Raw genomic sequence first — 12,808 nt, 5'->3', positions numbered from 1 at the left:
GATGGCTTTAAACGCTGCACACTCTCTCTGTCCTCAATACACGGATCTCGTCACACGAATAATTTTCCAGCCAATTACGCACAATGTGGAACATTTCAAACAGCCGCAGGAGGAAAACTCGCAACTTGGTGGGATTTCATTCGGGAACGTGTCCTTTGCGCGCACCTGGAGCAACCGGAGACATGCAGGGACAGCAAATTGTAGCCGGTTTATGATACCGAGCCTCCGTGTAGCCAGTCTCCGATTTCTTCCTGGGATGGGGAGCAGCGCATGGAGCTGCGGTGCCCTGTTCCTGCTGGCCATCGTTTGCTCATGCCGTGCCATCACTCTGGAGTCTATCCACTGGAGCAGCTCCAATGCCAAGTAAGTGGAGGAATCAGTTTTGCGATCAATACAACTTTCTGCTGTGGACTGACAGAAATCTGCTCAGTGACATTTTCCAGAAGTGATTTATAATGACTGAGAAGTAACTGATAACACAGAAGCACCGAACACTGCCAGGCTCCAGCTCTTCTCCTGTGCCAATTGAAACTAAACAGAATGATTTGTATTAATTAATGACTTTTTATCTTCGCCATGTTATTAGCTGGTGATGAAACCAATGCATTTCTGCATGTGCTCTTCAGATATTTACATAACACAAAAAAATCCCCTGAAGCGATGGAATTGGGGAGCTTTAAAAAAATAGCTCCAGGGATTACTGTAGACTAATATTCTGTTGATCCAGTTCATGATTGATCACCTAATCTTTTTTCCTTTATGACTGCGCTGTTTGTTTTTGGTTTGTTCCTCAGTCTAAACAAGCAACTGGTCTGATGTGAACAAATGAAAACCTGCAAGATCTTGTCGAAACGCTCTTATCACTGAAGTTAAAATGTGGCCACTTTATTATCCATCAAGTTCAAGCTGAGAATTGCATAAAGTGAAGATGCTCCAGTCTCTGCCGGTTTAAGAGGATTTTTATGTTTTTTTTTTTTTTTAAAGTGTTGTGTTTCTCTCTTTTATCACAGGTTTACTCCAGGTCAGGGTCTCATTCTGTATCCACAGATAGGGGACAAGATGGACATTGTGTGCCCCAGGGCAGATGCTTCCTCTGGGGGAAAGGAGGAGTTCTACAGAGTCTTCCTGGTCTCGCGAAGTCAGCTGGAGAGCTGCACCATTGACCAGACTGACACGCCTCTGCTGAACTGCGACAAACCAAACCGTGATGTAAAGTTCACGTTCAAGTTTCAGGAATTCAGCCCCAACTTGTGGGGTCTGGAGTTCCTCAAGGGGAAGGACTATTACATAACCTGTGAGTGTTTTTTTGTGTCTGAAGCCATGGCTGCCAAACGTGTGGCACACGTTCTAATTAAACTCAGTATGATGGGGAAAAGCAGCTGGTTCCTACAGGTGGAACAGCCTTTAAATCCAGGCTAGAAGCTGATTCCTTTTTCCTTCCCCTGCCCTCTCTCCTTCTCTCTCTCTGGGTAAAGAGGACACCATCATCCTTGGCTCCCTCTCAATTTGTCAGTTTGCGTGAGAATCAAAGTAAAAAAAAACAAAACCCGCACACACACAAAAAAACGTGGCCTCGTTATTGGACTGCCGTCGGTTAAACCAGCATCTTAAGAGGCAAGTGATGCATGAGATAGAGAGCAAATCTGACCATGTAGCCTCACCCACCTCGCCACGCTCTGACAGCACACTTCGCTCTGGCAGGCCTGTGTGATTCCAAGGGCTTACATGCCCCAAATCACAGAAGGCTTTTACAGCATCAGGCAGATTTGATGGGAGCTTACATGGCAACGTGGCTTGTAGCCTGCGAGATGTTGTTATCTGACCTAAATGCTGCTAACAAGTATGTGTGTGAATGACAGGGGTGAGTGAGAGTTCCTGGTGTGTGTGTGTGTGTCTCATGTGAGTGTTGGTTATTGATTCAAAAGGATAGCTGCTAAAATATTCTCCATTCGTCTCATTTCCCGTGTTGCATTTTGAGATGCAATGCTTAGTCAGTTCACTGGTTAGTACATTCAGCAACATCACACTCAATTTCCAGTTTGCTGGCTTCACCTAACTGCAACTAATGCAACCATGCTGCAACAAATCCTCTCACTCTGTTCAGGTTTTCTTCAAGATGTTTTGGAGGTTAAGTATTTTGGGAGCAATTCAGCTTTTTTTTTTGTTTTTGTTTTTTTAAAGAATATACACTAAAAAAATAAGTATCTTTTTGGTTCAGCCCTCACAGCATTTTCTGTAGCTTCTGTGGTGTTTTCACATGTGTGATTATCTGCTGTTTATAACATCACAGCTTGTGCTATGTGTGGCATTTTGTTGCATAAGTGATGCAACTTTTGGCAACTGACCCAACTTGTCTGCAAAGGAGTCGTCGCGTAATTATGCATTCCCTGATAATCGTTTATGATTTACACGAAACTTGGGGAAGGGAAGAAAAAAGTGTTTAATTTTTGCCTCCTCCCTGTGTTTATCAGCCACCTCCACGGGCTTCCTGCAGGGTCTGGATAACACTAATGGAGGGGTGTGCAGGACCAAATCCATGAAGCTGGTGCTGAGAGTCGGCCAGAGTAAGAGCTTTGCTTTCACGTGTCTGTGCCGGCGCATGTGTGGATGACATGAACACACACACAAACATATACATACACATGTAGTTATCTGACAGATAGAACCAGCTGTTTATTTCAGGTCATATTTAAAGCAATAATATCATCTCCAGACTTGAATTACTGAGTGGTCACATAATCCTGTGATCATCCATCAATTCTCTTGAAGAGAGATTTCTGTCATGAATTATTCCAAATCCTTAATTTAAGCCAGCACTAGCAGCTTAAAGCCGGTATTATCATGCATGTGATCATTTGAGACTGCCGTGGTATTTATTTTATTTATTTTTTGTCATATTAACATCACAATAACTGGTTTAATTTGAGGATGCATCATTCTTTAAAACACAACAGGCACACAGGTGTACGCTACCTGTCGACACACTATTTATCAATTTTCAAGCCATACTCTCTAAATGAAGAAACTAGTGTTTATAGTGTGCTTGTTTGCTTCTTTAACTCCACATAATCACAGAAACATGACAGCTGCTGTTTCTGTGTGTTTTTCCAGAAACTTTAAAAGCTAAATAAATGAAAGGCCTAAAAAATAAATATTATTTTTTTGACCTCTGAAATGTGAAGTGGTATCTACATAAATAATTCAGGAGTTTGAGTTGGAGATGAAAAAAAAAAAAAAAAAAAAATCAGCATTTCGTGCATTTCTCCACTGATCATAACTGGAAATATGGGGCTGTTCTCCCGCTGTGTTTACTGGTGTAAACACATCTTTTTTTTACAGCGACAGCAAATATTAATAAGTTCAATTTTTAGGTGTTATCGAGTTTTAATTTCTGCATATATTAAAAGTCACGACGAGTCGTTGGAAGCGTCAGATTTTGAGTTATACGTTGTGCTTTTTAAATTGAACGTTTAATCGTGTTGTCATATTTTTTACGTTCACAGTAAATGTGCTGGCAGGAAATTTGAACATCAGTGATGAATGAATGAGACACTGAAGTGAAGCTTTAATGACTGCTGTTCAAACTAAGCTAACTAACACTCAAATGTGCATGTAGTCCCAGTTAAGGTATAACATTTCATTTTTACTTTAGTATTTATTTTTATGTTTGAGCAAAGATCATAATATTTCTTTCCTGTATTTAGACGTTAAACTGTCACTTTTTTATGTTGGTATGTGGAAGCTTCTTTCTGCCACTTAATAAAAAATAAACTTTTAAAAAACTTCAACGTACCAACTCAAACATCTGAGAAAAACCTTGAAATTTCAAGTTACAGAGTTAAACTTTTGAGATGAGAACTAAAATGTTTGACTTTAGGATGTTCTTTTTTTTCCAAATGTTTTTTCCCCCAGTGGCAGAAACAAGCTTCCATACTTTTATGTTTGTTGTTAAACCCAGTTCATTTGAAGGCTTGCACATTATCCCATAAATTGCCAAATTTAAAATTAAGAACTACACTTTTTGAAGGCTGAGAAACCTGAGAGGTTATTGGTGAAAGACTAGTTTAGTTCCTTTTTAATAATATAAATTACTAATAAAGCAATGCAGATATTAAGAAAGAGTCCTTTATAAACCTTTTTCACACTATTTTAAGAAGAAAAAGTAGACAAATCCTTGTTGCTATTGACCATGATGAAAGGTTTGCTCTAAACACGGAGCCCTGAATAATGTGATGTGTAACAAAGAAAAATGTGTGCTTTGTAATCTGACAAAGGCAGTCCACATTCAAGGTTGCCTATCATTACTACCAATGGTGAAACGAAATGGATTTATTAAGTATTGCTCAGCCTGATATCTACTTCTGTTTTTTTCTTCCTCTTTAGTAGATGATCCACTTTATCTCCAGTCCATTAATGACTTCAGCATCTCTGAAGTTTATTTAATTAATGCTAAAAGTGTAATTTAATGTAAGATGTAACCAATGCAAACTGAGCTGTGTGATGGCGTTATCTCCTTTCCTTTCACAAAGAGTTGGTTCTGGGTAGGCTTAAAGACAAAACCAGGTGACTATGGCGATCATTCATGGGGAGTTTATGAGAAAACTAAGATAGAAAGATCTCATTGTTATGGTTTCCTGGGACGACACTGAAGTGTTTTAATTCTCTGAGTAATGAAGAGTAAATCAGGAGGAACCCTGATTGAAGTTTAAAGCAGAAGTAGGACTTTTTAACAGTGCTTTGTTTTTTAGAGGAAAGAAAGGTGTAGGTTCAGATCCGCTGTCTCTTGTTGCCTCTCGCAACTCTTAACAGCTGGGATTGGCTCCAGCGACCCTGACTTAGATAAGTGGAAGAGCGTGGAGCCAACATCCTAATAGTAACTTGTAAGGATGGCGGCCCCAATACATAAGTGGCTGAAACTTCTCAAAAGTATATTTAAGTACTTGATTGAATGGATTTAGTTACTTCTCACTGACAGAGAGTATCATAAAGGGAAATATAACCAATTAAAAACAAGACGGGGTTTCTTTTGATTACTTAATTGTTCTCATTTAATTCTATATTCTCAGACTTGATCACATTTCTAATGAACCACAGAGGAAAATCCGTAACTGTGAAACAGCTGGTCTTTTTCCAGAAAAGTCCCCCTGGAAAAACCAGAGGGAATTTTTTTTAAAATGGCTCCATCTGATAAATTAAGGGCAAACCTGTACCACCGACCCTTACAGTGTATTGATCTAGAGGCTCTGTAGCGTTGCTACTGTGGTTTGGGTCTCCCTCAGCACCTTTATCCTCCAAAAAAAGAGTTTTTGAAAAATCCTCCAGCAGAGTTTCACAGAAAAGCCAGAGCATTAAAGTTTTTCCGGCAACATCTTAGTAAGACACTTTAGGCTGTTTTTCTTCCTTTAATTTGTCACTCATATGTATATGTTATGTGTGAGTGGGTGGGGAAAAAAGGAGAACATGTTAGTGATGCTTTTCCTGTCAAGAAAAAAAAAAAAGAAAATCGCAGCTGTGACACAAAACCCAGCTTTCTGTGGTCTGGCTGCGTTGAGAAAAAAACAAGTTTCGCTCTTTGTCTTGTGATTCAATTTTATCTGAATGACTGTTGATCCGAAATCAATAAACAAATAGAAAGAAATTAGCTCTTTATTTAGATTCTGAATGAACCAATAAATCTCATTACAGTAACCTGGAAGGTGTGAGGTTTGCAGCTTATATCAGTCTGTGTGGTTTTTATTCCAGACTCTTCAGATCCACCTTCAACACTTCAGGAGTCCCCCACCAGATTCCCACCTACACGACCAAAGTCCAAGGCCAAGGACGCCTCCACGAAAGAAGAGGATATAAAAAGTAAAGCTGGTATGAAGACAAACCAAAAATACAGCCTGGGGAATCATGTACAGCAGTATCATGGGCATTTCTAGCACACAGGAGCAGACTGTGCAAGCCTTACCTTTACCTGCCCTTTCAGTTACCTTCCTTTTGTGCATTAATGTTGAGTTTCCCACACATATCAAAAGAACCCAATAATGTTCACAGATTTTTAATTAACCATTAAGTCTGTTTGCAATTTCTACCCCAGGACTCTTGTGTTCGCTTCAGCCCTCATGGGACAAAACTCTTCTGTAGGGCAGCTTCAGCAACACTGCTGAACAAATTGCAGTTTATTGAATACATTTTTATGCTCTCAGTAGTAAATAACTAACAATAAAACAACATTAGAAAGTGATTATAGTCTTTTTAGCTCATAAAAAAGCAAAATGAAGGCAACATTTAAACTACATATTGGCTCTTGATTGAAATATTTGAGTTGATTTGTGTAATTTGTTGTCGCTAACAACGATCGGTAGAAACCAAACTCATCAACCCTTAGAAGACTGGATTTGAAATTGTCTGAGCAGCCTTTTTATTCTGCTCTGACCCACTTCGTGATCATCGTGTGACTCCGCAGACGGACAGAAGAATAAAACAATGCTGCAAACTGTTCATCACAATGACATTTCACTGAGTCCTCCAGTTTGCACTCAAACCTCAAGTGATCATGAGTCTGTCGTGTGCCAAAAAAAGGGCCTGTGTTTTCTAACAGGGTGACACTTAAGATGAAGCATATTCTCTTGTGTCCAGCTTCAGCTGAGATTTTTCACGCTAACATGTGCTGATCAGGCCGTGCCGGGGCATTAAGTGAGTGAAGTTGTTTTTAAACCTTTGTGTCTCTTGCCCCTTAAATTTTCTTTTTCTATCTTCTGACAGATGTGGGCTCGGAGACAGGACTCTTCACGTGGGTTGTCTCTGGCTGTGTGGTCCTGCTCGTGGTCATCATAGTTCTGTTGGCTGTGTTGTGGAGGCACCGTCACCGTCGCTGCGTCCCAGATGGGCAGCAGTCCGCCTCCGTGTCCCTCAACACTTTGGGCGTGCCGAAACGGGACAGCATCAGCAGCGACAACAACGGCTCGGACCGCAGCGACGTCGTCTTTCCTCTGCGGGCTTCCGACAGCATGATCTGCCGTCACTTTGAGCGCGTGAGCAGTGACTACGGGCCCCCTGTGTACATAGTTCAGGAGATAATGCCCCAGAGTCCCACCAACATCTACTACAAAGTCTAATGCTTGCTGCTCTGATGACACTTCTCTGCTGATATGAGGGTAATCATGAATCTCAGTTACTGAGGACAATCTGAGAGCTGTGCGCGGTCCAAAAAAAAAAAAATACAGATAAAGAGCGAGAGCTCCTCAGTGAAGTGACAAGACAATCAGACAGCAAACTGGGGTCTTAACATATCATTGGTAGTTGTATCCAGTTTGTTTTTTGTCAGATATGCTTGGAAATGGGGGAGGGATGTATTTATAAGAAATTCTTTATTACTGCCACCAACACGTGGCAGCTTTAGATGTACAGTAAATGTGTATTTAATATTAATTTATTGATGAATTGGTTTAAGGAAAAGTGGGGAAAAAGCTTAAAAACTGCACTGCAGAGCATTAAATTCATGAGCACTTTGAGGTTTTTCACAGCCGAGATGTGTTGACTTTGTTTGAACCGAAATGAAAGTCATGATTTTGTGGATTTTATTAAAATGAAAGTGTTTCAAGGGACTCCTCACCCAGTCTTTGTGATCTGTTTCTACTTAAGGATTCAATCACGTGTGAACATCAGTTTAAAGGGAAAAGGTGTTTAACTTACTTTTAGGACACCGTAAAATAAAGTAAGTGTCTTCAGTTTCCCAAAGGTGAAGTGTTGTAAATGAACAAAAGGGTGATGTATGTGGTTAGATACTAATATTACACAGTGAGTACAACAGCACTCCGATCTGTTAAATATAACCACTCAGTTATACTTCAAGTACTTTTATAGACTCCATCGCCTTAACAGAGCTTTTCTAGTCTTATTGATCACTCAGTGCTTTTACACTAAACTAAATTCACCCAATGCAACACTTACCGCTCTTTATTTATCAGACACACTCACGCTGATGGACATGCAAGCTGATCAAGCCACCCTTAGATTAGCAGACAGCTGTCTTTGCCCTACATCATGCTTTGATGCAAACAGTTGCTTTGGTAAAGTTAAGTTTAACCTTAAGCTGCTCTCTGAGTGGCTTTCAGGGGGAGGTGCTGGATGAATGAAATTAGGCTCTGAGCTTTTCTCGTCATTAAACCTCTAATGGTGCTCCTGGGAAACTGACTTTCACTCTGGGGTAAACACCATCATTTTTAAAAAAACAAAACAAAACATGTTTTAAGGTTGAATAGACAAAAATGACATCATAGAAACTAGAGTTAGATGTAGTTTACTGGAAACTGAAGAGATGGCTGTAGAATTAACACTTAGAAACTTTAATGGTATGAGTAGGGCTCAAAAGAAAAAATAAAAAGAGCCTAAATGTTAAAGCCAAATGGGAAAACAAGCACCTAACACTTACTCTCTACCAGTTTCCCCTCAGGGTTAATAACAGGTCGGCAGTTTTGCGTAATATCCCCGAGCTACGAAATGGTCTGTAACAAAAAAAAACAACGTATTTATTAAAAAAAAACAAAACACTCAACATTCAATTGTGACTCTCGTCTCTCCCGTGGCACCGTGCGAAGCATCGATTTGTGAACATGTTTCATGCTCCTTCAGCCACATCATGCTGCACATTTTCAACCTGCCAACTTCCATGAGCTTCCCCTCCACCAGGGACACCGTTGTCTCTGAAAGCACGATGCCATGCTAGAGGCTCGAGCTAAAATTAAACAGGTTGTCTATCAGCGCTGTGCAGTACTGCAGATTTTAGTATCAATCTGATACCAAGTCAATACAGGGCTGGCATTTCTGATACTGATGCAGCTTATGCAGGGAGAGCTGCGTGCCATCACACCTTTCAGCCTTACATATATTTTGAAATGCTTTTTTTAAGACGTGGAATCTAAATGTGCCAGGCTACATGCTGAACTTAGAGGACAGAAACAAAGCATTGATCTTAATCCACGAGTATCAATCTAATACCAATACCAGCGTGAGTATCAACATTCACCATCTGCTTTTCTCTTCAGTAAAAAACAAACAAACAAATAAATACATATCATGCTTTTCATATAATGTGGGTTTTTTGATAAAATATGGAGTATTTTGTCAAAAGAAACCTCCTTACTGCACCACTTATATTTGGCTCGATACACACACTTTAATGAAGGCCTGCAGATGACCGGCGTGGACGGCCTCATTCTTTTCCTGCAGCAAAATTTTATTTCCCCTCCGGCAAGATGTGTATTTAAACTATCAGAGGGTGAATTAATAGAAAACATGTCAAATATAACTTCATTATAACTTTCTATAATTGACTTCTTTAATAGACTCAGCGTGGTCTAAACCACTCGTACTTGATGGGGATATCATCCTGACTATCTGCCGGACTATAACGTTATAAGCCACGCTGCACTGGATCGCATCTGATTCATACCTCGGCTTGAACTACCTGATCCGGAGACTTAAAAACAGAAATAACACGGCTCAGCTTGTGAATCTGACACACTGCAGAGCGTGGCCGTCGTCTGTCCATGTGTCCCTTCACGGCCACCCCCCTCCTCGCATGAAGCGATGCTCGCTTTTTAGAGATGTTTTTGTCCTGTGTGAAGCTCCGCAGCTGAATGGGCCGTGGTTGGGCGAGGTGAGTTCAGCTGACCTCAGGGTCACGCCGAGACAATGGTGGTCAGGCTTCTATGGGAAGAACAAAAAACAGAGGCCCCTGTGCTTATGGCCCCTGTTGTGGGCGGGGCTTTGGCTCTGGTAGGCCATTTTGGAAAGAAGAGGCCTTAAAGTGTCCATGCATCAGAGGGGATGTTTGGATCTCGATACAGGCTTTAGTAGGACAAGTGGTGGCAGCGTGGTGCTGTAAGTTTCTATCGGTGAGGTCTCCTCTAAGAATTTATATTACACCAACACAGCCCCATTCCTTAATGCTTAAAGCATTTTTCCTATGCCTCTATCAAAAAATGATGATGTGTGATATGAAGAGTGTACTGATGCCGTAATAAATCTTTAACTATTATTTGTGCAAAGAGTGCAGAGCTAGGAGCAGGGGTGGTGGTGGGGGTGGGGGTGGGTCGTTTAAGGAGAGTCGTAAGCTTTTATCTGACCCCATGGGACGATGTGAGGTCTACAACCTCCTTGTGTCCACCCACCCCCCACCTCACTTCCATATGCAGAGGAACTGGCTTTGTGTGGGGGGTTGGGGGTCATGACTGAGCGATCGCACTCCCACAGTGTGTCCCACCATGTGCTCAGAGAGGTGGAGAGGAGCAGCTATTCTGGTTTCAAATGTTTCCAGTTTACAGAGAGAATTAAAGCTCTAATGTAATACACAAACACACCGCCAGAAAAACTGGACTAAAACATGCACAACTTCCATTTTTTCTTCTCCAGTACAGCTCAAAGGCTCGAGCTTCATAGTGAATAGCTGGAATTTTCAAGTTATAATAATCTGGTGGGCATGAATTCATTCGTTTACTTTGGGATGCAAAATGAAGAGAAACTCCAGGGATAGGAAGTGGTTACAGTTTCCTCTTACAGTTAAGCAGCAAATCATGTCATTATGGTACAGTTTTTAATTTGCTAGTTCCCTCTGCTGGCCAGCTTTTATACTGTACTGCGCTCACATGCATGTGTGCAGTTCAAAAGGTTTTTTGAAGAAATGCTGGGGAAAAAAAACAACCCCCATGCTGCAGCAGCAGAATATACACCCTTCAAGCACAAGCACATGTGCCTTCAAGCACTTAAAAAGAAAAGAATAGTAAGAAACAAAGTGACAATGAGCTGCGATAAATCTTTAGCACTTTGCTCTGAAAGGTGAAAATCATTTTAATTTGCTTCAAACTTTATAATTTTCTTTAGTCCCAGTGAGGCTAATGAGCCAAAAGGAGTGTCAAATTTGAAAGTTTTCAAAGCTGACTGGCTTTGTTACTTGTTTCTATGTTGATTGAGCTTCTTTGTATAAGGAGTTCTTTGTCATTTATTTAACTGCATTTGCATGTTTACTTTATGAACAAAAGCCTCATTTGAATGTTAAAGCTGCAGCGGTAGAAGAAGGTGTGAAAAGGTTTACTGTTTCAGTAAATATACCAGTAAACACAGCGATGGATTAGCTTACCTCTGGGACTGCTAATAAATTATTTAAATTTGAAAGGTGACAACATAGTTTGCACTTTGTTTTATATATTTTTTTAAAATTAAAAATAGCTTATGTGGAGTTAAAAAACAGCTTTTTCTGCAGTAGTAGCTTTAGAGTTTCAGTTGAAAATAAACACATTCCTCTCAAGTCAAAAGAAAATTACCACCATCAAATAAAAGGTACAATTATATTTAAGATTTAGTTTCATGCATGTACAAATTTAATCAATTAAAATGACAAAACATCAGGTTTTGGAAGCTCATCCACTTCACATAAATTTCTCTGGTGCACAGGCTATACAGAAAGCGTTTGAGCAATTCTATAAATTCACAAATTTAAACGAAACGGCTGTTAAAGTCCTTAGAAAGCTTTAAACTGCCTGCAGAAAACATGCCGAGTAAAGGCCATGAATCATTCTTATTTTTTATTTCTGTATATATTTTTTTATGTAGCACCAGACTTTCCTGATGTGGTTTGGTGCCTTTGGCTGTAAAGTCTCTTAATTATCTTTGAAATCTGAGAAGAAAGCGAGGCCTGGGTGCAACATATTCCGAGCTCTCTATGAGCAATAAAATTTTATGAATCTTTGCAACTTCATTTTTTTTTAAAGTAGCTAAAATTTTGCTTTGAACTATAATAGAATAGAAAAGGAACACAAACATCAGTGGGTCTTTTTGTTTTTTCCACAGCAGATATTTATTCTAGAGAAGCACAGGTGCTGCTGATAACATTAACAAAGGCTGTGCTCCATTCAAATGCAAAAGTTCTTAACTTCATTCCTGCTTTACACCTGTGCATCTCCTGCTGTGACAGTCACAGAGTCAGCTGTCAAACAGCCACACTGTCTTAGTTAGATATGCAAACTTCACACAGCTTTCATCTTATGTCTAACTTGCAGTCTGATTAACCAATAACTGCATCAAAAGCTTATTTTACTTGTTAAAAACTGTGTTTACAATTTCCAACACATAAAAACTATTTTTTTCCTTTTCTAACCCAACTTAAATAAATGTACAAGCCTTTTCTGATTATTTCAATAATGTTTTATGTTCTGTTATTTAAACATTTTAATTACATAAATAAATTACTTACATAAAAAACAAGCAATAAATAAATATTTCTTCCTATTGTTGGAGTGAAAAATAACTTTTAGCTTTTATGATGACTTTGTTTATATATTTTTGTTGGTTGTTTGTTGTTGTTAGTTTACATTGGATATTGGCCAAATTACTGAAAATATATAAAGAATTATAACTTGCCAAGTTAATTAATTATCAGCAAATCTGTAAGCTTTGTAAACATATTTTCGATTTTATTCGGAAAATAGTAAAAAAAAATGTATGTTAGTGATAGAATAATTTTTTGTTACACATGTGGTTGAAAGTCGGTGTATGTTAAAAATAATAACCTGCAGGCTAATCTTAATGAGTTGTGAATCAGCAACAGGTTAATTAGTTTTGTTTTTCTGCTGTTTTTTGCACGTGACTAAATTCAATCAGCACGAATTACTTTTGCTATCCAGCTCCGTTATCTTTGCTCAAATGAGTCCAGGGTGGAAGATTATAGGTGTTTTGGTTATAAATGTGAAACTCGAACGTCCACAGAGAAGCTGTTTTTCCGCTATGCGTGCATTTAATTTTCAATAAATAGGTGCTGAAAGCC

At 39.4% G+C, this 12,808-nt stretch overlaps 1 protein-coding gene across 1 annotated transcript; it reads left to right on the top strand.

Moving 5' to 3' along the window:
- The first annotated feature begins 30 nt into the window (after window positions 1–30).
- On the top strand, window positions 31–7,584 carry LOC146678800 (ephrin-B2a-like). The gene is made up of 5 exons (XM_085411467.1): window positions 31–363; window positions 1,011–1,294; window positions 2,472–2,564; window positions 5,743–5,859; window positions 6,751–7,584. Exons 1-5 carry the CDS (start codon window positions 212–214, stop codon window positions 7,101–7,103), a joined length of 999 nt encoding a protein of 332 aa, XP_085267593.1. The 5' UTR covers window positions 31–211; the 3' UTR covers window positions 7,104–7,584.
- The last annotated feature ends 5,224 nt before the right edge of the window (window positions 7,585–12,808 follow it).

The sequence above is a fragment of the Rhamphochromis longiceps genome, linkage group LG1 (genome assembly GCF_057381845.1).
Source record: "Rhamphochromis longiceps isolate RC_006_pf linkage group LG1, R_longiceps_female_GT1.1, whole genome shotgun sequence".
Lineage (NCBI taxonomy): Eukaryota > Metazoa > Chordata > Actinopteri > Cichliformes > Cichlidae > Rhamphochromis > Rhamphochromis longiceps.
This window is presented reverse-complemented; position numbering and strand designations above follow the sequence as displayed.

Excerpts from the sequence above, each read along its gene's own strand:
- LOC146678800 (XM_085411467.1), top strand. The coding sequence starts at position 212 with ATGATACCGAGCCTCCGTGTAGCCAGTCTCCGATTTCTTCCTGGGATG. Across the intron at positions 2,565-5,742 it reads GGTGCTGAGAGTCGGCCAGA|ACTCTTCAGATCCACCTTCA; the intron begins GTAAGAGCTTTG and ends TTTTTATTCCAG. Across the intron at positions 5,860-6,750 it reads GGATATAAAAAGTAAAGCTG|ATGTGGGCTCGGAGACAGGA; the intron begins GTATGAAGACAA and ends ATCTTCTGACAG.